General features: G+C 39.5%; 1 protein-coding gene across 3 annotated transcripts in view; it reads right to left on the bottom strand.

Annotated features, from left to right (window-relative positions):
* Window positions 1-962: 962 nt before the first annotated feature.
* The window catches only part of EPAS1 (endothelial PAS domain protein 1), a 151,215-nt gene continuing 126,200 nt past the window's right edge, over window positions 963-25,977 (bottom strand). The window contains exons 7-16 of one of the 3 annotated variants that reach the window (XM_074949378.1): window positions 21,790-21,896; window positions 15,048-15,195; window positions 14,098-14,306; window positions 13,556-13,746; window positions 10,631-10,741; window positions 8,051-8,535; window positions 6,121-6,244; window positions 5,899-6,016; window positions 4,649-4,825; window positions 963-3,268 (exon numbers count right to left, since the gene is read on the bottom strand). In XM_074949378.1, the coding sequence (XP_074805479.1) occupies window positions 3,117-3,268; window positions 4,649-4,825; window positions 5,899-6,016; window positions 6,121-6,244; window positions 8,051-8,535; window positions 10,631-10,741; window positions 13,556-13,746; window positions 14,098-14,306; window positions 15,048-15,195; window positions 21,790-21,896 (1,822 nt within the window). In that variant the 3' untranslated portion in view covers window positions 963-3,116. The remainder of the gene's footprint in view (window positions 3,269-4,648; window positions 4,826-5,898; window positions 6,017-6,120; window positions 6,245-8,050; window positions 8,536-10,630; window positions 10,742-13,555; window positions 13,747-14,097; window positions 14,307-15,047; window positions 15,196-21,789; window positions 21,897-25,977) is intronic. The other 2 variants (XM_074949380.1, XM_074949377.1) reach the window with 2 other exon arrangements.

Raw genomic sequence — 25,977 nt, 5'->3', positions numbered from 1 at the left:
GCTGCTGTGATGGTTTGTTAATGTTTGTACAGTGCTTCTGGAATAGCGGTATACGTATTGCGTGTTAGATAATGATTGGAACTGCTAAGCACATGCAGCTTGTATTGGCTTCCGTTGGAACTATGGGTGCTCTGCATCAGTGATCAGTTTTCCTCCAGGGTATTTGCTGCCTTTGAGTGACCTGTCCATGGATGTGCATTGGTAAAAACTTTAGGAAAAGAGCTGACAGACTTGTTGGCATTCCAATCTAAAGCCTGGGGAGGGAGTTTGCATGAAGGTCCTGACATCTGAGACAGAAACTTCATCCAAGGCAGTGGGAGAAAAGAATTTATTAGGAAAATCATGATTCATAGAGGCTAGCATGATTGCTAGCAGTACGGTAGGCTTGACAACTGTTGCCAAACACTACAAATCAAAGGTAAAAGTATAAGAGAATAAATGCATAAAAGTATAAAAGAATAAATGCAATGATTGGCAGTTCAGTGTCTAAAATCATTATCTGTGGTATTTGTTAAATCAAACACCATGTGTATTGCATGTACTCACTCTGGCAAATTGTTATTGATTTTCTAAATTCAGTGGGCCATATTGTACCATCAGTTTTAAAACAGAAGTCCCTACTGAAATAAGAGTCAGATTCAATGGCATGATATGTTTGAAGGTATGGGAATTTATCGTTAACCCTCTGAATGCTGAGGGCTGCTGGTCCAGGATCCACTGAAGTTAATGAATGGAAAGGTTGATAATACAACTCTGTGTCTTTATGCCTTTGGTTGATGTTGCTCTAATATTCTTTTCTAGTTTTTAAATATGGGTAGCTTTTGTTCTTCTTTCAAGCTTTTAAAGATCAATGCAAACCTTCATTTTCTATAAATAATTTAATAAATACTTTGTTTTACAATAATACATCCAGTGACAAATTCATAGCAAACAAGAGTCACAAGGAATTTAGGATCAGTATACTTTAATAAGGTATCAGTGTCAAAATACATTTCCTTATCAAGTTAAAGTTCCCATACAGTCATTATATTGTCAATAAGAATTCAGAAATATAGATCGTAAAATAATGATGCTACATTTGGTTAATATTAAGCATGGAATATTTGAGTGTCTAGTAAACTGTTATGGTATAACATCTTTAATGCTGAAACTACACAAACAAACAAAATAAAAGAGCAATATTTAAGTGTCATTAACCCTTCAAGCACTCAAGTCATTACCACTGCAGATTTGTCAAGCTGCTTTGCTAAATATCATGGGGTTTTTTTTCTTCACTTAGCAATAGATTCCTTTTAAAAGTAACTTATTTTTGGTAAAATGTTCTTGAAGGTACTGAGGGTCACTAATAACTTTTTAAAAATGTACCAACTACAGAAAAGGTTTTCAATTATTTTTTCAGTGTGTAAGACCGTAAGGTTAAGTATCACTTAAACAGAATGAACTCTGAAGTGCTCAATGAACGCAATGCTCCCTACCTGCAAATGTTAGTGCATTGTACAAAGGGATTTGACAGAACATAGTTGGAAGTCTGAGTAGAATGGCTTTGAGTCTGGGGACAACTTTATGGGCCAGATTTTCAGCTGGTGTAAACTGGCACTGATTTTCATCAGTGGAGGATCTGTTAGTTTAGGGGCAAGAGGAAATAGTTTGTCCTCACATATCTGCTATCGTGCATTTGGTCCTTGCCCTTCCTTTCTTCATTTTCCACTGAACAGCTAGACTTTACAGAGCAATACTTATACTTATTTTCCAACAAAGGCAAAGAGGTTTCCGGGAACAAAATTGAATCCTTGCCTTTTAAATAAATTCATGATAACAAGAGTTGATTTTTTGGTGGTTCTGAAGATGTCAGATTGCCTTATAATGACATACTGTAAGATTATGTGCACTTGAAAGGCTATCAACAATACAAGGAAAGCTAAAATAATAAAGAAAACCTCCCAGCCCAACACTCTTAACATCTTATTTTTACTAGGGTAACTCAATAATAAGTAGGCAAAGGGAAATACTATTTTAACTTTTATTTTTAATGTTTCACGAGTGTGGATTATGTTGCTATCTAGCGTATAAAATGCACACAAAATAAAGGTCAACTTAATTGGTAATTAGCAGTGTTAGTACTGGCTTTTGGACAAATCCTGACAGTCCTGCAATATTGGCAACCCCATAACGAGTGTTACCAGCTCTAGTCAAAAACAGCTCTTAAAAAGTGTGTATGGTTCTGGTTCTATGTCTTAGCCATAACAAAAGTACCAATACATAATAACCCAAACAGAAATTCCAAAAATTCAGTTACATTTTGTGTAAAAAAAGAAATAACACCCCCCCCAAAAAAACCATGAAACCCCATCACAAATGAAGACATAGGTGCAGAGCCTCTGCTAGCATATGTCAATGTAGCTCTCTATACAGCAATAGAGGGATACCAGGTTCAGCAGCTGAGGATCTAGCCCACGTTAGGAAAAAAGCTACACTGTGCAACTTTTGCAGATATCTACAAACTCTGCAGTTCACCCTTCACATTTCTTTCAGCAAATAGTATCTGATTTAGGGGGAGAAAATCAGAAAGTCGTGGTGTGAGGTTTTTTTATTTTTTTCCAAAAGATGTTAAATTTACGATATGATTAGTGCTGGGAAATAGACTACAAACACAGTAGGGGCACGGAGAATTTTAATTTAGAAGGTCAACACAAACTGTGGCTGGAGAACAGATTTTTTTGTTTGTTTTCATTTATCTTTGGCAATAAAAATCAATCTTTGCAGTACAGGAGCCAAAAGTATTAGAGAGACATTTACACCACAGGTTTGTTAGCATGAATACTGAAGAAAATGTCAGAGAATATAAATTACAAGTCAGGCAGAAGGGGAAATCATATGCATTTTCTAAAGAACACTTTTATTAAAATAGAGAAAAATACAGTAGATGTATATTTTCAATAAGAATAATAAAGTGAGTAATTTCAAAAAGGCTGCTATTTGGTAATGTGGACAAGTTCAATACATAAGTAAAATCTTGTAAAAGTGTATTGGGTATTAGAAATTGTCTACTTGAAAAAATATATTTAAAAACTGAAGATGTTTTGAACAGTATAGGCCAAGGAATATTGCAAGGTTACTCAGGTTGCCTGGTCAAGAGCTCTGAGCAAATCACATCCTTGCAGAAGTGTAGAACTGCCCAAAACAGGGACATTCACCTCACAGTCATATCTGGTCAATTCAGGCAACAAATATGGTTCGTAAGATTGCCCAAGCAGACGACTTGTCACACCTGAAATAAGAGTGTTAAAGAAAAAGGGTAAACTCATGAATGATGCCTATCTAACCAGAGTGGGGAAGGTCAACTTTTCCCTCATTTAGCTTTCTTTGGTATTCTAGAACATTCAGGCACGTGAAAACAGCATTACATCTTCCAGTTCAAATCTATATATGCCAATCAACTTTTAAAACTGAGAATAATCTCACATGTTGAAATTTTAGCTAGACATGAAACATGTTTTCTCTTCCTTGTCATTTAGATTTTTTTAAAAGGGGAAATCATTCTAGTTCAAAACAGGAAACCTGTAGTAAACCACATAGTTTTCTGAATTAGCCCCAATTGCAGTCATGTACCTCCTCTAATTTTTTTCTTAAGAAAGGACCATAAAATAAAGTCGAACCTACATCTGCTGAACTATGACTCACTTCTGTGATTAGGCTGTTGTTATAGTAAGGTGTTTGTTCACACTTTCAGTTGAAGGGGAAAATGTACGCACAAGCTGTCAAACATAAAATCACTCTGAAGTCACACAGTTTGCTACGTTTATAACTATGCAAAAGAACTGTGACAATCGTATTTAACGTTGTGCTGTCATTTCAACTTTTATTCCTCTATTTACCAAGATTAATGGTGGGCATCAGATTTTGTTGAGATCAAAGTTACAAAGTCCAAGTATATGGAGGAAAGGACAGTAAAAAATGAAGGAGAGAATTCAGATATAAGTTGATATAAAGAGGACAAAGACAGTACTGGGTGCTGGGAAAAGGCAATAGTGGACAAGTTTTCTGCACTCACTGTTCAAAATTTCTGTTTTTTTTTTTTTGGTAATTCTTGTTAAATTTGTTTAGGAAGATTTTCAGTACAGTCAGAAAAGTGAACTGTTATAATGTCATTTAATGCGCCTGTTGAACAGTGAAGCATGCACTAGCAAGGCATTGTAAGGCTGTTATTTTAGCGGATATATTTTAATACATTTGCTAAACTTCCTTATAAAAGGAAAAATGGCTCTATCTGATGTTAGTGAGGTATAATTTTAGAGGAATGAGTGAGGCTTACTTACCCTTTGCCTAAATCTATATAGGTATCCATTGACAGTTATGCCTTTGGACACTTATTCTGAAGAAAGAAAAGGAGTACTTGTGGCACCTTAGAGACTAACAAATTTATTTGAGCATAAGCTTTCGTGAGCTACAGCTCACTTCATCGGATGCATACCTCCGATGAAGTGAGCTGTAACTCACGAAAGCTTATGCTCAAATACATCTGTAAGTCTCTAAGGTGCCACAAGTCCTCCTTTTCTTTTAACTCCCCTTTGTAAGTCATCAGTCCTCATATCTGTATTGAAACCAAAGAGCAAAACCATTTTCTCATTTGTCTGTGATAGCGCCTTACCTGACTTTTTATGAGCTGGTTGAACATTGAAGTTCTGATAATGGGAACTGAAAAACTGAGGGGGAAATGGTGCTTTCTGATTATCACCCGGGTTTCCACAGGAGGGTTGCTGCTGTCGCTGCTGCAGTTGGTTCATTGGTTGGCTCAGACCTCTCTGTGAGTTACGAATAAACTCATCTAAAATTAAATGTGACAACTGGTTTTTAAAAATGGCCTCTGTGTCAATGTGCCAACATATCCTCTGGGAGCACAAATGCCAGGATTGAGCATCCCAGAGTCCTTGACTATAGTAAATGAAAGTATAACTGGCAAACTTTACCACACTGCTTAAAAGCTATGGCAGACCACCTTCACTGGTTAGTCAGTCACAGCCTCCCTGGAGCAGAGATTACATCACTGTGCCAAATGAGTGAGGCCATTTTGTGAGAGAGCTTAAGACCAGGAGGCTAGATTCAATCTTTTTTCACTTAAAGGATTAATGTGCTCATTGAATTATTTTTACACATAGTGTAGCTGAAATGATTTGTTTCTTCCTAATAAGAATTCATTCAGAAATCTACAATAGGTTTAGATAACCACCTTATTTTGATCATTCATCATTACCAGCACTTGAGGGTTCTTTCTTCAGAACCATTGACTGGCTAAACCTACTCCTAACCTAGTTGTGAATAAATGATGCTGCATATAAAGGGATGGGTTGTATAACACAGTAGGCCATTCTATTCTGACTGTCCTAAGTGGGGAGAAGAAGAATTGGAATATTTGATCCCAAATTTTAATACTGCACACTAAGTTGATGTCTTAACACAGATATCACACTTACTTTAGGCTGCCTTCCTGTGGCCTTGGACCTACTGCACAACAGTGGTTCATATTTAGAAGAATACCTTTGCAACCAGAAGGTATAAACTTTTTAAATGAAAACTCTGATGCTGTGGAAATTACTGCAGATACCAAAAGGCCACAGTGACCCTAAATCTGAGTTATAGTAGAACTATCACATCAGGCTCCCTGGGAAACAGAGAACCCCAGAACAATAATATAAGCTTTCATTTACAGGACAATCCAACTCAGAGCACCGTTGATTGCATTAATGGTTGTTGGTTTATATGTTTGGTTTATGGTAGTTCTTCTGCTTTTGGCATGAAAATGGCAGGTATGATAATTCCTGCACAGAGTCTCTGTTTCTAGTGAAACTGTCCTAAAATAATATCTAGAAACAAATATTATAGAATCAATTTATGTCTTACCAGTAAGGACACTTGTGCTGAGGGACTTCTTTTCAGTAACCAATGAACAATTTTCACCTTTGAGAATTTTCATCCTTTTCCACATTAAATGAGACGGGTTAATCATTGACAAATCTGCCTGCAGTTGGATAAAGAAACCAGAAACAGACATAAGTAATCAAAATGAAAACCCTTTTGTAATGGTCATTGTTCGAAGTGTCTGAATTCCTTATAACAGATTACCCCACTCAGCTGTTGAAATGTTTGATCTTCATAATCCATCTGTCGCTTCAGTTTCAAACTGTTGGCAAGAGCAATTCTTGCAGGGTTTATATCTATGCCCCGTTGCTCAAAACTGTCCAGTGACCTGTAAAGAAAAGACCCTTCCTTGAGTGAGTAGTTCGCAAATAAATAAGACTATTTGTGTCTGAATTATCTTTCAAAGCCTTAAGGTTCATTTGGCATAGGACAGTGGGACAGGCTAGACTGCAAATGCAGAATTTTTCCTGGACAGCTAACCCAGTAGTCACTACACTTATTGCCATAATGCCTGAAAACTTTCAATATCAAGTAATCAAATAATCATGGAATTACCAGACTTCCATTACCTCACAATCGATAAGCAAAATCTTGATTGTGAAACAAAAATTGTATGATTTAGGAGGTCAAATTTTTAACAGGGATTAACCTGCTCTCCATTTTTGCAGGCATAATTATGGATCCACACGTTAGTTAAACAAACATGATTAGAGGTCTAGAGCACATGACTTATGAAGAGAGGCTGAGGGAGCTGGGATTGTTTAGTCTGCAGAAGAGAAGAATGAGGGGGGATTTGATAGCTGCTTTCAACTACCTGAAAGGGGGTTCCAAAGAGGATGGCTCTAGACTGTTCTCAATGGTAGCAGATGACAGAACGAGGAGTAATGGTCTCAAGTTGCAATGGGGGAGGTTTAGATTGGATATTAGGAAAAACTTTTTCACTAAGAGGGTGGTGAAACACTGGAATGCGTTACCTAGGGAGGTGGTAGAATCTCCTTCCTTAGAGGTTTTTAAGGTCAGGCTTGACAAAGCCCTGGCTGGGATGATTTAGTTGGGGATTGGTCCTGCTTCGAGCAGGGGGTTGGACTAGATGACCTTCTGGGGTCCCTTCCAACCCTGATATTCTATGGTTCTATGATTCTATGATCTAGCTCTGTGGTCACATAGCCAAAAAGGCTAGCAACTGCATACAATTAATTGATCCTGCAGGTATAAAACTGCATGTGCCCACACCCCTGAGACGGTTACAATTTTTTTAGAAAATGAAACCCACCATTTTGTACATCTTTAGAAGTATTAACAACCCTAAAGCACTTAGAGCACTTCTCATCTGTGAGTTCCAAAGAGTTTTACAAAGATCAGCCAGTATTTTTATCTCCATGTTACAAATCAGGAATCTGACGCACACAGGAATTAAGTGACCTGCCTGAACTGGACCACTGTGCTTCTATCCTGGTTCTTACCCTATGCTCATCATAGTAGTAATACATGTAAATAAGCTGTATTGAAAACCTGAAATTTAAGGATGATTTCTGTTTAACAACATGCTTACGACTATTACTGAAGCTCTTTACCTACGGTATTTATATGGCCCCCATGACTGTAGTACTTGAGCGCATCAACCTTTCCTGTATTTGTCCTCCCACCAGCTCTATAAGGTAGGGAAGTGCTATTACCTCCACTTTACAGTTGGGGAACAAATGCTCAGAGGCTTGCCCAATGTCACACAGAAAGTCTGCGGCAGAGCAGGGAACTGGACCCAGCTCTCTGGCTACCCTGTAATCACTGGGCCATCCTTCTCCCTGTCCTACCAGATCTGTTTCTGACACTGCATACAGTAAAGCAGCTTTGCAAAAATGTTCTATGGTTTTGTGATAGACATGTACATTTTCACAAATCCACACATCAGTACACTTATGATGATGGTGAAAATCAGCCCACTTCTGCTCTCATTCAAGTCAATGGAAGGGCAAAGCTGTTCACCTGAAAGGACAGCAGAATTGGGCTTCTAATATTCCATTCTGTTGAAACAAATTATTCCAGTAGAGTAGGCTAATAGACTTTTTCAAGGTTTGCAGCACAGAAGTCTCAAGGACAGATACACCTAACAGCTTGCATATTAGGACAAATTTACCTTTTCTTATATAAGGACATGTTGGGAGAGTGCACTGGTGGCCCTGATGAGGAACTTGCTAAGGACCCACAGTATTTATCCATTAGTCTCCATTTAGCAGGAACATACTGTACTGGTGGATCAGGTGGCCACTGGGTGCTTGGTCTTCCAACCATTGAAGCCAGTGGTGTGCTGGCTCGCACATGGTATGGTGGCAGTGATGACTTGTTCGCACTGTTGAAGGACACAGATGACAGAGGTCCATGACCAGCGTTCATATTTTTATTTAACATCTGTTGGCAGTATTTCTCCAAGAGAAACTGATTCTGAGAGGCAGGAGCAAGGGGCTGGAAAATGGTACTCATGCTACTTAAACTTTGCTGGGTATTTTGTGCATTTTCAGGGAGAGGACGTTCTTCTTGGCAGATTGGGCTCAGCTGGAAATCTTCTCCATCCATGGGAATGTAAGGAGCCAGGGTTTCAAGATCCAGCTCATTGAAATCAGTCTGTACAAATAATAATAATAAAAAGCACATGGCAATTAATGTGTACATGGGAGATGAAATTTCAGTGAATGTTAAGACTGAAGAATCATTATACCTGCTGTATAGCTAAGAGTCACCTGAATTTCTTAAATGAAATACTGAAAGTGGCAGATCCCTATTTAAAGATGCATGTAATTTCCATACTGAAATGTCTGTTTTCATGAATTATATACCATACTTGTTTCTGATATCACCAGGGATAACGTTGCAGGGCAGATGAGAAACAGGAAGCAGGACTGAAAATCATGCTACACCCACCAGCCATGCTACCATACGCACAGCACTTTCTGAAGGCTGATGCCCAAATACAGTTTGGGAGGTCAGCGTGGGTTGAACTGGAGCAAATGTTCCACTGGGCTTTGAATAACTTGTCTGCCAATGCTTAAGTGTGGCACATAGTTCAACTTCACTACTGACTAATGGAAAATAAGTTATTCAAAATCTAATTGCACAGAAAACATGTATCAAAACCACAAAAGGCCTATTAAACACAGTTTGCAGGACATTAACACATTCATTTCTATATTTTTCAGTGGGGGTGCTCACTGCATCTAAATGTTGCATCTTCCACGCAGCAGCAACTGAACCTTGAAGCAGGAAGAGAGCATGCTTCTCATCCACCCAGATCAGCAACACCCTCGCCTCCTATTTCCATCACAGCAATAGTCCCAGATCTAGCCCTTAAAGGCCCCAGGTCCACCGGGAGGACTCAGATGACCAGCAGCAGCAGGAGGAGGAGCTGCAAGCAGGGCAGAAAGGTCTCATACACCCTAGAAGTCATCTGAGCAAACTGATGTTGAATTGTTTCTGGTAACAATTATTTCTGTTGTGCTCCAGTTCTCACACCATGTTTGCCCTCCTTCCCCCTTGCCTGCCTGGCATTTCACTCTCCTTCCCTACCCATTCTCTGTTGCTGTCACTGCTCTGTTATGTCAAAACTTAGACTGTAAGCTCTCCAGGGCAGGGACTGTGCCTTTTCTTATCTAGAACACTAGATATGGTGTATACAGAGGGAGTGTCTGTGCTCACAAAGTTACTACAGAAGCATGGAGAGAAGTACTCTGAAAAGAGGTCTCAGGCCCTTTATTTGGAAGCAGTTTTCAATCAATTTCCATGTCGCTTTTTGATCAGTTATGAACCCAGGAAAAGGAGAAGGAAGTAGACGGAGTCCAAAGTGATTATTCTGATTTTGCCATTGGGGTGGGTGTGACACATGATGTGTGCGCTTCCCTGTCCCCGCTTTGTTGCATCTTTCCGGGTTGCCCACCAGGCCAGCTGGAATTGCTTGTTACTACTGCTGCTGTATCCAGTCTGAATCAGTATTCAGTGTTTTGAAAAGCTATTTTTCACTGTTTAATTGAACGGGATAGGTCTATGCCAAATGAAACATGAAAGAAAAGATTTGCTTCGTAGTTAAGTCTAAAATTCACTCACACACTCTCACAACTGCTGTATGTGCATGTGCAAACCAAGGGCTGTCTGTCGCAAGTTGGAGGCATCCGTATGTGCATAAGCATTTTTTGTGTATGTGCTTTTGAAAATCTTCCCTGTAATCTCCTAGGTTTACCCATTTGACTGGATCAATTCAGCAAAGAGCAAGCTGATCTCATGGCAGGCATGTCTACTTCTAGCAGTGGCAGCTCCAACTGGTGAAGTCTGGATCATTTCCACTGTGCCTGTCTCAATTTGTGCACAGATCAGTCCTCAAGTGTTAACCTAGTTTTTAAGCTGTAGCTGAAAGAACTAGAGCTCATTATAGCCCCTGCATCATAAAACCTCCCCTAAGAGGAGCAACATTAAAGTCCAGAGGAGTTCTGCTGGCACAGGATCTCGAGGAGATGCACTCAATACGCAAACTTTGCAGCTTGCCCGCTTTCCATTAGTCTCCATACTCTTTCTTGGCTACACTGACCCTCTCTGGACCTTCTTGAGGAATGAGAACTGTGAGCAGCATTGAGAATTAAGTGCTATATTACACTAGAATGGTCATCCATAGTACTGGTTATGGGGGAATTGTTCATAGCTTGTGGGCAAGAAAATACTACTGTCCTCTCACCTGGGAGTTGCACTGGTTCTTTGACTCTGTGTCCATGGCAAAGAGCTTCTCAATCACCTCAATCTTAAGATCTTCATCTAAGGAGCTGTAATAGTCTCCTGGGCTGCTTGGCTGTACAAGAATAAAAAAGAAGCAGTTAGATTATCACAGTACTTGATTCTGATATGGTGCTGTCAATGCACTGTGCTGTAGAATAATGAACATCAGCTATGCAAAACAAACAACAAGACTGGGTCTACAGCATCTCCACAAACCAAATATTCTACTCAACTCTAATAAACACACACTATTCTCCAACAGAAAAAATAGTTACCTACCTTCCATAACTGTTGTTCTTCAAAATGTGTTGGTCATGTCCATGCCATTCTAGGTGTGCACGCACCTACCTGCATGACCATCAGAGATTTTGCCTTAGCGGTACCCGTAGGGCCGGCTGTGGCACCCTCTGGAGTGCCACGCTCATGCTGCGGTATATCAGGTGCCACCAGCCCTACCCCCTCTCAGTTCCTTCTTGCCAACACCTCCAAAAGAGGGGAAGGAGGGTGGGTAATGGAATCAACATGAGCAACACATCTCTAAGAACAACAGTTATGAAAGGTAGGTAACCGTTTTTTCTACTTTGCGTGCTTGCTCATGTCGATTCCATTCTAGGTGACACACAAGCAGAATCAGCAGAGGTGGGCTCAGAATTCACAATCTTTCAGCTTGCAGCACTGCTCTGCCAAAGCCAGCATAGTCTCAAGCGTCCTCGGTCAGCGCGTAGTGTGATGCAAATGTGTGGACAGATGACTAGGTTGCAGCCTGACAGATCTCTTGGATTGGCACCTGTGCCAGGAAGGCAGCTGATGATGCCTGGGCCCTAGTCGAATGAGCCATCATGGTCACTGGCGGGGGCACCTTCACCAGCTCGTAGCTGCAGTGGATGCAGGCCGTGATCCAAGATGAGATTCTCAGGGCTGACACTGGGCAGCCTTTCATCCCATCCGCGACAGCAACGAAGAAGTGTGTTGACTTAAGGAATGGCTTTGTTCTATCAGTGTAGAAGGCCAGTGCCTGTCTGACATCCAAGGTATGCAGCCTGCGCTCCTCATCCTTCACATAGAATCATAGAATCATAGAATATCAGGGTTGGAAGGGACCCCAGAAGGTCATCTAGTCCAACCCCCTGCTCGAAGCAGGACCAATTCCCAGTTAAATCATCAAGCCAGGGCTTTGTCAAGCCTGACCTTAAAAACCTCTAAGGAAGGAGATTCTACCATGAGGCTTCGGACAGAGGACTGGTAAGTAAATGTCTTGACCAGTGTGGAACTGGGAGACGACCTTGGGCAGAAAGGCCAGGTGCGGATGCAGCTGGACTTTGTCCTTGCAGAAGACCATATAGGGCAGCTCTGACATGAGTGCCCTGGTCTCGGACCCCCTATGGGCTGAAGTTATAGTGACCAAGAAGGAGACCTTCCAGGAGAGAAGCAGGAGGCAGCAGGAAGCCAAGTGCTTGACGGGGGGACCCATGAGTCTGGACAGCAGAAGATTCAGGTCCCAAAGGGGGGACCGGGTCTCAGACATGCAGGTAAAGGTGCTTCAAACCTCCTCCCACCCTCCGAATCCCCCAGTCCAGAGCCCATACCCGTCCCAAACCCCTTCCTCAGCTGGAGCCCCCTCCCATACTCTGAATCCCTCAGCTCCACCCCCCAGCCTGGATCCCCCTCTTGTACCCCAAACAGAGGGACAGAGGTGGAGTGAGGGGGGGGAAGGGGCCTCGGATGAGGGGCGCAGCAGGAGGTGGGGCAAGTGTGTTCAGTTTTGTGCAAGTAGAAAGTTGGCAACCATAACTCCAGAGGGCGCCACAGCTGGCCCTAGGCCCCGGGTACCACTAAGGCAAAATCTCTGATGGCCGCACATGTAGGTGCCTGCACACCTAGAACAGAATCGATACAAGCAAGCAGTTGAACAAGATTATTACTTTTATCACTAAGAAATGGTAAAAAGTGTTGCATGCAATAATGATAGAAATGGTCTGCCATATGGATCTAGAGTTACGACTTCAGATATATTGTAAAAATAAATTTAAACTGACAATGTGAGACATCCCCTCTTAAATCTCTCTGAAGAGGAAAGGGGTAAGCCTGGGCTCAGGCTTTCCTCTTCCAGCGTTTACAAATTAAATGGGGCATCCTCCAGGGATGGCCTGCTGGCTATGCTAAGTCAGCACTTTCCAACTTCTAGGGGGCAATGATGCTAGTTTAATCAGACTAAACTCTCATGTGTCCCACGCAGTGCCTACTGCCTCTCACTCAGTTGTGCACCATCCAGCTTAGTTCAGAGCAAACCAAGTTTTCGGTTAGAGAGTACACAAATGAATGGACGGCAAACAGCAGCAGTTCGCTGATACCCAGCACAGAGCAAGGAGGGAGAGGAAATCCATGGTACCATCCTGAAAAGCCTTAAGTGCCAGGACTGGTACAAGTTGGGAACCACTGAAATATGGCTATAGCTTCCACCTAATGAACAAATGAAGGTAATATGCCAGGATTTTTGTTACAGGGATATCGATAATGGCTGCGCTATCTTATAGCAGCCTTTTACTGGCTAATTCACCTAGAAGTAGTGGTGGCTTGGTATAGCAGCTGTACATAGAATGTTTTAATGAGAGAAGATTAGTGTGAGGGTGGCTGGGAAAAAATAAAGGATTGGTATTAAGCGCAGGGGATAGCCCTGATTTATTATCCTCATTATGTAGTTCAGTGTGTATATAATACAATGTGTGCATAGTTGCCTTGGTTACTTCATAAATATGAGACCACTACTGTACACATGTACCTCCCACTGATGTTGATGGGAGTTGCATACAAAACATCACACTCCATTTATTTACCTTGCAGTTTGTAGATTAGATAATTTAATTTTCAGTTCAAAGGTCTTTCTTACCGTTGAACAGCTGCTGTTGCTACTTGCACTTGGAGTACTACTGCCTGGTGCAACTTGGGGCATTGTAAATGATGGCATAGTCAGCTTTTCACCTTGGGGAGTGTGGGTCTTCACTTCCACTGGCCACTGTTTGTTTAGAGTCAAAACAACAGCTTTGTTGTAGATAGAGGCTTCCTCAAACTTCTGTGTCCCTGAACAGATATTAACAAGATTGACACATTCTTTCAGCCTGACAATTCTGTTGTGCTATGACACATTACCAGCTATTTAATAAATAAATAAATAAGTAAACACCACCCAGTTGCCGTGTGCATGTTTCACATTTTAAGGTTTTAGTATAAATCAAGAAAAAATAAGAGGCCTGAGTGTCATCTGGCTCACAGAAATTTTTCATTGGTGTGAGGCCTCTGACTTCTATGGAGTCACACTGGATTTTCCCAAGTGCACGGGAGAGCACGATCAGTCCCAGTGAGGTTCTTTGCATTTGTTGAAACAGGAAGTATTTTGTGGTTATTTTTTATTCATGCTGCTACAACACTAACCAAAATCCAGAGAAATAATGGCATCTCCTGGTGTGGGTGCCAACTGAGCAAGCTCCTCCGGTTCTTCCTTCAGTTTTGTGAACAAGAAGTCACTCTTCTCAGTCACTGGGACCCCATTATCAAAAATAGTATTCATTGTCAGCAGGTGAGGCTTAAACAGAGACTCCGTCTGGTCCATTGAGAACACAATGTCATTCTTCTCAATTTCACTAACAAGGCAATTAGATCTGTTAGACATTTTGCACTCTAAAACAAAGTCACTGTATAAACAGTTAGTAAACTGTTAAAACTTTAAAGGCAAAGGCCAACATTTCCAAAACTGCCACGAATTTTGGGTGCCTAACGTGAGACAACTGGGCCTGATTTCCAGAGTTGCTGAGCACCCAGAACTTAATTTGAAGCAAAGAGGAGCTGCAGTTGCTCAATAATTCTGGGGGATGATTCACCACAGTTACTTCAGTTTTATAGGTGTGTAATTAATATAGTAATGACCCAGACCAGTTTCACTCTACAAGCTTGCAGATTTTGGCCTCATCTATGACCATAATATTTCATTTTGCCAAAAGTAGATCACTTTGTGGTCTTGACTTTGCTGAGGAAAACTACTTCTTTCTGGTGATGATATTTACAAGAGATTAGGCTTAAAAACTTCTTTTCTCCACCTGGTAGCAAGCAATTATTCCAAATCTTCCATGCAGGTTTTATACCTGGTCCTGCCAAGAGACCAGAAATTCTACTACATGCAAATAAAAGCCTTCTGCAGGCGTGTGTCAATAGATTTTGTATCAAATAGACATTATTGAAAGAAAATGTCCAACAGTTGTGCTTGATCTATCTTGCTTGGCGAAGTTGGTTTCAGAATACCAAAGTAAAATATACAAAAATTTCACTAATTGCCTATGTTACAGCATAAATGTTCATAAGCACTTTTTGGGTTCTGTATAACTTACCTCAGTACATAGTTGACACAGACAATACACTGAGGTTGTAGGTTGCGTGTATTGTATATGACAGTTCCTTGAGTCTCCAGCCATACGTATCCACCATGCTTTGCAAGCATTCGGTACTGGCCAGTTACTACTTGACCTTTTGCACACACTGTCAAATAGGACAAAATATAAATAACGTAGCAGCATTTATAAGAATGCAATATATAAACGTAGCACATCACTTAAACCAGTAAAACTGCCTTTGAGTTCTAGTCATGTAAAATGACAGTGCTAGAATTAAAGCTATTTGCTAGTAAATGTCTGATTATCTTATTTTTTAAGTGTAATTGTTAAAGCTAAAATTTTCAAAAGTGGCCACTATTTCTGGGGGCTCAACATGAGAGAGTTCAAGTTAGGTGCCCAAAATCTGTGGACTACTGATTGCATATGTATATGTAGACTAGTTTAAGGCTAAGAATAGGTGCCTAAAGTTAAGCTCCTCAGATCATATTTAGGCATCTAAAGAAGTGGACTGATTTTTCAAAAGTGCTGAACACCCATCAGTTGCTTTTATGTAGGTGCCTATGAATATAGGAGCCCAATTTTAGGTGCCCACCCCTTTTTAAAAATAAAAATCTTAGCCTAAATTGTATATATTTTCTTTCCTTCCTCGTGCCTTGGAATCTATGACATCAACTCCAGATATACATTCCTGATATATTTTGTTGTTGTTGCAAATAAGGAGGCATGGTGTTACTACGCTGACATTGATCTTACAGCAAAAGGGAAAGAAAAGAAAAACGTTTTCCAAGCTGTCAAAGTGACACAAATGAAGAATTATCAGTGGTACTGTTTTGTCAGTAGAGAAAATGGAGAGTTGAATTGTTCTGCCTTTCTGGCTGTTTGGGCTATGCAATTGTCATCATTTCTCTGCAATATTTCCTTTTAACCTGCCAGTGTCCAGCTAAGACTTAGATGAAGGTGAAACAATGCTTCCAGGACAATGTAATACATCCATGTAACATCCGGGGTTACACAGAAGACAGAATCAAGCTTTGTTTGCGTAGTAGCACATTGCACAAAAAAAGTGCAGTTCAGATTTAGAGTTTGATCTGGATGCTTTACAAATACTTTTATATATCTCCGAAATACGATATCTATAGTACTCAGAGTTAGGCAAGATGTTTCAGTGTAGAGTTCTTGGCATTTGAGAATTTAAGTTTTTAGGATGCTTTAGTTGGTATCCACCTTCCATTTTCGTCAAAGCAGCTAATATGGACTGTATCTTCCATTCAAGTAACGGTCTTTTTCCCAACTGACAGTAACTTTCTATCCATGTTAATATTAATAATATTGCAATCCATTCTAGCACAGAAGCACTCACCATTGGGATTAAAGTTTGCACAATCAGGCCCTTTTGGCAAAATTTCCCCTTTAAGCAGCTTTTCATTGTAATAACATTATTTGATTGCAATTAAACTGATGTACTAAAGTCCACTTGTAGTTGAACTTGATTTGACAGTCTTTGCACAGGAAAACTCCTGTGTACATGGCCATTGCAGAAACTACTGAAGCACAAGTCTTTCCTGCACAACCACCACAGAACTGGGCCCATTACATTTATGAAATAGAATAAGGGTAGCATACTCAAAGGTATTTAGGTGCCTAACTCCCTTTGATTCCAATGGGGGTTAGGCACTTAAGTACCTTTGTGAACCCCACTCTAAGTGTTTGTGGGTCATTTGTAGTGTTACTCTTCCTGTCTCTAAAGTTTTCTTTCCCTAGGAATATTTCATCATCCCTCATTTAATTTATTTAGACTTTTTTAATTTAGACAAAATATAAGATTATTGTTTTTGATTAAATATGTTTTTGATTAAATGTGTGGAACAAAATCAAAAGGTTTTGCCTTTAGTATGTTTCAGAGACTGTTCTGCTCTGCTTGTGAAACATAATTACATTGGCTTCCTAATCATCAGCTCTTCAATAAGAGTCATAATAAGGGCGCCTGTTACATTACAGGAAAGCTTTTTACTGCTTTAATCTACACCCCCCTCCCTCCCCCAAAGCACATCATGTTCTGATACAAAGAGTGGCAGGACGCTTTTTTTGGAGTAACACTATAAATTACTAATGCACTTGAATTTCGTCTTTCAGTTATCTAGCCATATGCCTTCAGTCTGACTTCCAAGTTGTTAGAAAGTTAAAAGGATTTTATTTTAAATACATTACCAAAATATTACATCTCTATCTCATACAACATTAATTAGATCATCACACTGAAGAATAAACAAAAAATATTATCTTCAGTTACTTTTGTTGCCTTTAATTGTTTACAAAGCTTTTTTTTAAATTGCTGTCATACATTTGAAATAGATGCAAAGTATGATATGATTGACTTGGCCTGTCAAACTTCTATGTACTTCCCATTGAAAGGTCTCAGATGGCCAGAGCCAGCTCCCCATGGAAGTCAATAGCAAAATTCCAACTGTCTTTAATGGGAATGAGACCAGGCCCTAAATGGAAATAGTAATAGAATATTGTTTGGTTGGAAAATATAGCTTTGCAGTGAATCTTTTGTGCAAAGACAAGGATTTTCACCTCTTCCTCACATAACTGGTAAAAGAGTGGGCATGTAAAACCCTGTCAAATTAAATTCTAATCTTGCATTCGATGACAACCAATTAAGTTTTATACTGTATATAAAGCTATACTTGCAGCCAAGAACACAAAGAGTACTATGGTTTATTTCAGCACAGGGTCGTTACCTCATCTGAAAACTTTACAGTATTGTAAAATTGCAACAAGTGTGACAGAAGTATCACCAGTAAATCCAGGGAGTAGTTCTGTTTCCATCTTAAAGGCTTATTTTAGGTGTGTTCATTCAACCTTCAAACTTTTTTCCCCTTCCTCATTCTAGTGGTGGATTACCTTCTTGTAATGAAAAATAAATCCTGCTCTAGAACTCGATTCTTTTCTTTTTTTGGTAACATTACATTATTGTTGGCATTGATGTATTTGGAATCAATGGATATATTTATAGTGTGATTATACTTATCTCCTGCATAAAGCATAGTTAGGTTAAATAAAAATTGGGTGTCCAATATATTTAGCATGGAGTTTTATTTTTGTTTTGCATTTTGAATCATTACTTTGCAGCTCTGCTAGGAGAACAATTTTGTGAAGCATAGATCAAAACAGCTAGGAGAATTCTCCAGAAGAAATTGTACCTTGTTTTAACTTATTTGTACTTTTGAAAAAGGATAATTATGTGTCATCTTACATCAGATCTATTAACATTAGATTAGGCAATGTGTGTTAGAAATCACAGCAAAGAACTCGTGAATATCTGCCCAGTTTCTCAAAAGGTCACAAAGGCTTCCATGTTCAATGAGGGCTTGCTGGTGCCCAGGTGGCTGATTGTTCATGGCTTGCTATTCATATGCCCCCAGCCACATGGGCTTCTTTGGACTTGTAAGAAGTGTCTGGAGGCATTTGCCTCAGCAAGATGCAATGGGCCGAATTTTCTGGTGATGTAAAGTGATATAGCTTGTGTTGAGGTTATTGGAATTGCACTAATTTACATCACCACAGAATTTGGGCCAATGCCTGTAAAGGGCAGAATGCATCAGCTATGCTACCCTGGAACTAGAAAGGGGGTATATGCTTCCCTACACACCTTCAGAGACTGTGGGGCTACTCTTATATTATAGGGCCTGATCCTACACATTTATTACCAGATGTCGTGCTCATGGCTTTGAGTAGCCCTATAAGGCTGCAGTGGGATTCTTTTTATAAATAACCACTTCTGGGTCTTTCCACTGACTTCAAAGTGCTTCTGGATTAGGCCCTACGTTGAGGGCTTAAGTGACACACAGGCTTTATGCTGGTCCTGTGCATGGAGTCGATCTGACCCTGTTAGAACAAGGAGCAGCCTCCGCTGGTGGTTTATTTTATTTCCTCTCTGGTGCTATTTCAAAAGTACCTGTCTACAGTTTATATTGTTGATCTCTGGGATTTAAAAACAACTTAAAGCAACACAGCCACCGATTGCTCATGATGCATTCTAATCAGATATCTCAGAATACATAGCTTGCTCAAGCAGAGACAATATCATTAATTGCTCACCCCTATAAAAGACCTAATTTGTTTTGGGGAATTCAAAATCTGTAAAAAAAAAGACAAAGCCACATGAATGGATTGACAGCGGCAGGCTAATGGAGAACAAATATAACTGCTTCCTCAAAACATTCTGATTAAAACTAACATTGTTCTGCATCCCAAATGACTCTCTCTGCTGTCAAACATTCTTATTAATGAACATCTGAGTACTTAACTTATTGGGGATGGCGAGGTCTAGAACCCCTGCTGTTAGTGCTAATGTAAACCTCCCTTCTGGTTATGTAGTTGTCTGCTGAGACTGATTATTATGTTCTTAAAAAAAGTTAAAATCACTCTGAAAGGGATGAGGGAAAAGATGATCGTGGTCTATCACTGGATGCCCCAACAACATGACTGAGCCTTTCACTGCAAATGCATTTGGTAGACACATGCAGGGCCTTCATTATATTGCTAGGAAAGGCCAACTCCAAAGCACAGACAGTCACAAAAAAAATCTATATTTATATATTAGTCAAAAGCCTAATCTTTAGGAGATTAGTGTTAAGGGTTACCTTGAACAGAAGAAAATAGAGTTAGAAATGTAAAGTAAGTACAAAGAGCTAGAGAAGAAATAATGTAGTTTATTTCATCTACCAACAGCTTGTTTTATATTTCAAAGACAGCAATTATGACCTCCAAAAGACAGCTCAGAGTTTTATATACTAATTTCATTATAACTGTATATATTTCTGGTCATTATTATTGTTTTCCTCTTGGAAACCATAAACTATGGTTGAATGTAGTGTTCCAAAATGCATTCGTGTGGTTAAGTAACACACATGACGCTCTTCAAAACGCTCATGATGTCATTTTAAATTTTTATATGGAGCCATCAGCTGCAGCATGTTGGATTGTCTCAGTAAAGTTCCCGAGCGTTTGAGTCAGATCCTGCTGTTAGGCTGCTACAGAACTGGATCGACACTTTGTGAAAATGACTATGCTGTAAAAACCAAGCAATTCACCTCACTTACGCAGAGCACACAGGAGATGACACAAGGGAACAGAAAAATGATCCAGCTAGTTTGAGATCCTGTTTGCAAGAGAGGCCATGTGCAAGAGACACCTGACCAATTATATCATCTTGGTAGGGTATTTTCCTGGCCCCCAACTGGTGCAAACTGTTATATCCTGGAGCATGAGAATTTGGCACCTTTGTGTTTCTCTAACCTAGCTAATGTAATGGCATTATTATTTGCATTATAGCAGCAACTAGAAGCCGCAGGCAGGAGTCAGGCCTCATTGTATTAAGTGCTGCACAAAAAGATCTTACCATCTAATTTAAGGCAAAAAGTAACAAAAAATAAGGCAGGAGCAAGGGAAGGAAGATGAGGGAAATGGTACTGAGAACATGCAGATAATTTTATTTTTTTAATCTTACTAAGCTATGTGTCTCAATAGTATCTTCCATCAGCATAGCCACATAATGTTATATCATATAAAATTGTTTCTTTCGCTCGTTTTGTTTGTTTTGCTTGTTTCATTGAAAGCTCCCTTGTTATGATATTATAGGATAGGACAAACAGGAGTGGTTAACTGGCAGTCTACATCTTTTATTTTATATATCTCTAGCATATCTCCTTTCACGTGTGTTTCTCTACTAAATAATCTTTGGTATTTTAAAAATTCTCCTCCTATGTTTCATATTCTATGACCTCTCATGATAATTTCAAAATGATCATATCAGGAATGAAATGAGGTGTCATAAGCATACACAACCTTCACTATGAAGCATTGATTTATACAATGGCATTATACTTTCTTTCCATATAATTCTCCATCTTTCTGACCACCATTGTCTATTGAGCAGATGCCAACATTTAGCTGACCATGTCAGGTAATACGGAACCCAACTAAGTATAAAAACCGTTAAAAAAAAAACACCTTCCTCCCAATATATATTACTTTGTATACTGAATGTCATCTTCCATCTATCTCATTGTATTAGGTCCTGCTGGACTTTCCCCAAAATCTACCCTACTCTGAATTAACCTAAATATTTATGTGTTTTTTCCAGGCTATTTGTTTTGCGTGGGCAAAAGAAGTAAAGTGATGGGAACAGGAGGAAAGAGAGAAAGACATTGAACAAGATAACTGAGTAGAGCTTTTTCTATTACTAATTTCTATTACATTGGACACCTGTGTCTAATACTGATCACTGTGGTATGCCACTATTTACTTCTTGCCATGCTTGTAATTGACCATTTATTCTTATTTATTGCTTCCCAATATTTATTGCTTGCTGTTATCCAGTTTTTTCAGCCTCCCAACTGAATCTGGTAACATGAGTTAACTTGGAAAAAAGGGTGTGTCCTAGAATCAAGATCCTGCAAATGGAACTAGTTTTTTTTCTAATTTAGAGTGAAATTCATCTAAAGGGCCAGCCATGGGGCTTCAACGGGTCATAGCAAAAGGCCAATGCGTCACTTAAGTCCCACTTTGAAGCACTAGTGCAATCCCTTTGCATTTCTCTCTTACAGAACACATGCAAGATATACACAAGAACTCAACAACGCACCAATGTGCCTTTATGTTTGCAGCTTGTTAGTCAGATACATGCACACTGTGTTTTATGTACAATGAAGGACATATCAACATGACTTACAGTTCTGATGGCTTTTAGTCATATTTTCTGAGTCCAAGGCATGATAGAATTCATATGCAGAACGGCCCAGTAGCTCTTCTGGGTGGTATCCAATCAATTCAGTAATTCTTGACCAAGAAAAAAAAGGTTTTATTAGATCTCTCCTACTCCACAATGTCTATATATATTTTAAGTGCTGCCATTAATTTAAGTCCTTATAGCAATAGATCTGAAACATGATGTCAAAGAATACACACTGGGATTTCTTTCTGGAACATATTAGGAAATACAATATTCTTAATAATGATCTGCTGTTTCCATACTTAGGGTATATCTACCCTGCCATAAAAGACCCGCAGCACAGTCACAGCTGGCCCAGATCAGCTGACTTGGGCTCATGAGGCTCGGGCTATAAAACTGCAGTGTAGACGTTCAGGCATAGGCCTGGCCTCTGAGATCCTCCCCCTTATGAGGTCTCACTGCCTTGGCTCCAGCCCAAGCCTGAGTGCTACCTTTAGCTCTGCAGCCTTTGAATACTTTTATCATTCATTTCTATAGTGGTTATTAAGGCAGCCATTAAAAATACTATTTTCTTGTCAAGAGTTCCATAACAGTTGGAAAACTCACTACAGCCAAATCATTGCTTAGAAGTTGTCTCACTGTCTATTACTCCAGATGGGCCTGATCCTCCACACCAGGAGCAGTGTGTGCAAAGAATAGAAGGTCCTGCCCTCTGGCTATCTACTCTGCTTATATAATTCTTACGGTTTTGACTTTAAAAACTGAACTGTAGCAAGGGATTAGCTCATTGCTTTTGGTATTTCATTTATCAAAACAAAATACACCGTAAACTAATGCCAGGAGAGACAGTAAGTTTTTAAAGAAATCAGCTGCTCTGCTTATTCAGTAATGTTTCTCAACAAAAAATCCATGAGGATATTTGGTCTGTGTTACTAGGATCAGGAATCCACACACTGTGCAGGGTTTACACAGATAGAATTGTGAAAGTCTGATCTCAAAAATCAGAAGTTTCTTAAAGGACCTAAATAAGTATTTAGGAAGGATTTAGCTCGGGATATCAGAGAAATTTTAAAAAGTCTTCAAAATGAGTAGATATATCAAAATAAATATTTACTGGCTGGGTGGGTTAATTTTAAATAAGTGTTTCCTGAATTAAATTTGAAGTGCATGTAACTGTCACATGAAAAATATTCAGAAATTCATCTATTAAAAACAGGAAACAAAGTAGACCTCAGTTAATGAGAAAACCCCCTATATACATCCAACAACAAAGTCACATCTACTGCAGAGATTCTAAGGAACCATTATTATTTATTGTTTCATCCATAATACTCCTGGGTGACTTGTTCTATTCTTTAAACAAACTGCAGTAAAAACTGGGAAATTAACAGACAACAACAAAAAACAATCGACTAACTCCTAGCTTGTCATAAACATTACAAAGCCAGGAAATTCAGACTTCAATGAATACTCAGTCTCCTCTCTCTTCTTGCACGTAATTGCCATTAACATTAATAGTCACACAGGCCTACAAGCAGCACAACCAAGTGCAGAAGCAAACTCTCAGTTTTGTATACATGTGCTTAGGAGGGGTTGCTGTTGGTCTGAGTGTTTTTCCAATGCTCTAGGGAAAAGTATGGCTGAAGCCATAAACATCCATAAAATAGGTATACATAAATACTGCAAGAGCCAAGTTAATGTACAAGGCAGCCACCTGCAAGGCCTCCTCCACGCTAGGACCACAAATAAACTATGTGCTTTAGTATACGGTTTGATAGCTGACACTGCTGAGTCAGGTGCTTTACACACATAAATATATGGCCCACATCCCTTGTGACCCCTTTATGTTGTCCCAGAAAAATTCATGTGCCAGATTCTGATTTCAGTTGGGATGACTCTAGATTTACATTGGTGTAAATAGGATCAGGTCTGGCTCCTTTGTGGGGAGCCTACAGAGCTGTTTGTCCACATATCTGGGGGACCCATGATTGGGGTGGATAACGTGTGCCCTGCACCCCACTTGCTAATCATGGATATCCTGGCCAGTGCATATGGAGAGTGCTCTGCCAGAATTTGGCCCTGTAAATGCCTCCCCATACACAGGATAAGCCAATTCATCCTGTTCTATGAATACACAAGTAACCACAAGTGCATTGATTCTGCTTGTTGTAAATCACATTTCTTCAAATATGTCAGAGTGGTATGGGTTTGAAAAACATTGTTTTCTATTAATTCGCTTAGTCAGTGAACAAATACAGCATTGCCAATGCCAACGTGAAAAAATCATGAGTTAGGTCCCTCCAAAATTATGAGAGAGGCTTAAGAATAAGATGACTTTAAAATAATACATCTGGGGTTCTTTTTGTTTGCCTTCCGGTTTCTGAACCTTTATGTTGTACTTGGGTCATGTTTGCAAGCTTTCCTCTGCAACCAGGAGGGGTAGAAGTTTACTTTTTAATTAAAGCTGAAATTCTCACAGGACCCAGGACTTTAAGTAGAATACCAAATATCATGAGACTCACAAAGTAATTGTGAATGCTGCAAATAGGTTAATATAAATAAAACCAATCAAAGTCTGTTCTGTCTTCAATGGAGATGCGTTGGTATAACTGGCCACAGAATTTGGCCATGTGCACTAATTTGAATATGTAATCCTTAAAAATTTTGAACCACTAGTAAAGAATTAGCAACCAACCCAGGTGGGATTGCAACCCCATTACCTGGGACAAGTTTTTAAAATTCAGGGAGTTTGGGATTTAACCCTAGTCTTCAAATATGGATTTAGAGACAGGAGGGGAAAGAAATAAAGTTTAACAGTAAAGCAAGCGACAGACACGGATCTCAATTATGCCAGTGTAAATAAAAAATTACTCCATCATCTTGAATTGAGTTACACCAGTGAAATTGACATGAGAGTCCCTGGTGCTGTAGTGATGCATAATTTTGTCTGCAATTCAAACATGGCATTTTTAGCTAGCTGCATGCTGGTTCTGTGGATTTGAATCCCCTAACTCCTCTTTCAATCAGTTTCTAGCTAACTTCCTCATTACAAAAATCCCCTTCTTGTAGTTCCATGTTACAGCACCACCTCTTGTAGTCTGAGCCTCCAGTGAGGATGTCAAATTGAATTAGATCAGATGTAATCTTTGGATTAAACTGTTGTGTCTCTGGCAACGGGCGTGTCAGTGTCCTTTTGCTGAGATCAGCTAAAATGTACAAACAATATATTAAAAAAAAACCTCAAGAGGCTGAGTATCAGAGAACTGCACTCATGCTGTGAAAGAACAATATTGAACAGAAAGAAATTCTAAACATCCTAAATCACATAGAAATATCACTCAAGTATTAAAGTTTTAAAATAGCTACTTTTTTTAAATTGGCTAAATCAACTGTACTCCCTTGTTAACTAATCTGTTAACAGTTCTAGGCTTCACTGCGTTTCTCTTTAAACCCTGTCCAGTACAGTGTGACTGTACCTAATTGAAAACATTTGAAGCAAGAGATTTTTCTTTTTTCTCTCACCTCTCAGAAAACTAAAATATGCTGAAAGAGCTTCATGGGTTTTTTTAAAAAAAAATAAAAAGTACCATAGTATGCACTACAGAAATTCTGTATCTTCTAGTTGTTACAGGAGTAACCTTTACTTAAAGTTGCAGAACCGTTTCATGCATTCTGGGGGCAGGCAGGGGTTGGCGCTGTTAATTTTCAAAATCTTAAAGCGCATAGGCTACAGCCTTTGCAGAGATGAAAATTAGATTATCCAATTCCATGCCACATTATGCACCAGATGTGATGCCAAATGCACCACCAGTGCTGCGTCACACACAGCCCATAACTCCATTTTAAGTTACTGGACATTTTGTGAAAGAACATGGCGTGCAGCAAATAGGTTAAATGTATGTGTCAAAAACGCTATTGGGGAGCTGCTATAGTTTAGTTTTTGAGACAAATCCTCCAGTTACTCTGAATAGCTTCCACAGGAATCTCCTGATTGTACAGAATCTCAGATGAACATACAGAGCACGATAAATTGTACAGTAGCAAGCAGTTAGCTTGAACCAACCAATCGTAAAGGAGGAAAGCATTTTTCTGGAAGTGTGATGTGGGAAGGAGCGGGAGAAAAGAAAAATAAAAGGAGAAGATATGTATGTATGCTCCATGGGACTAATCAATCATTACACACAAACT

Source organism: Natator depressus, chromosome 3 (assembly GCF_965152275.1).
Source record: "Natator depressus isolate rNatDep1 chromosome 3, rNatDep2.hap1, whole genome shotgun sequence".
In the NCBI taxonomy this organism is placed as follows: Eukaryota; Metazoa; Chordata; order Testudines; family Cheloniidae; genus Natator; species Natator depressus.
This window is presented reverse-complemented; position numbering and strand designations above follow the sequence as displayed.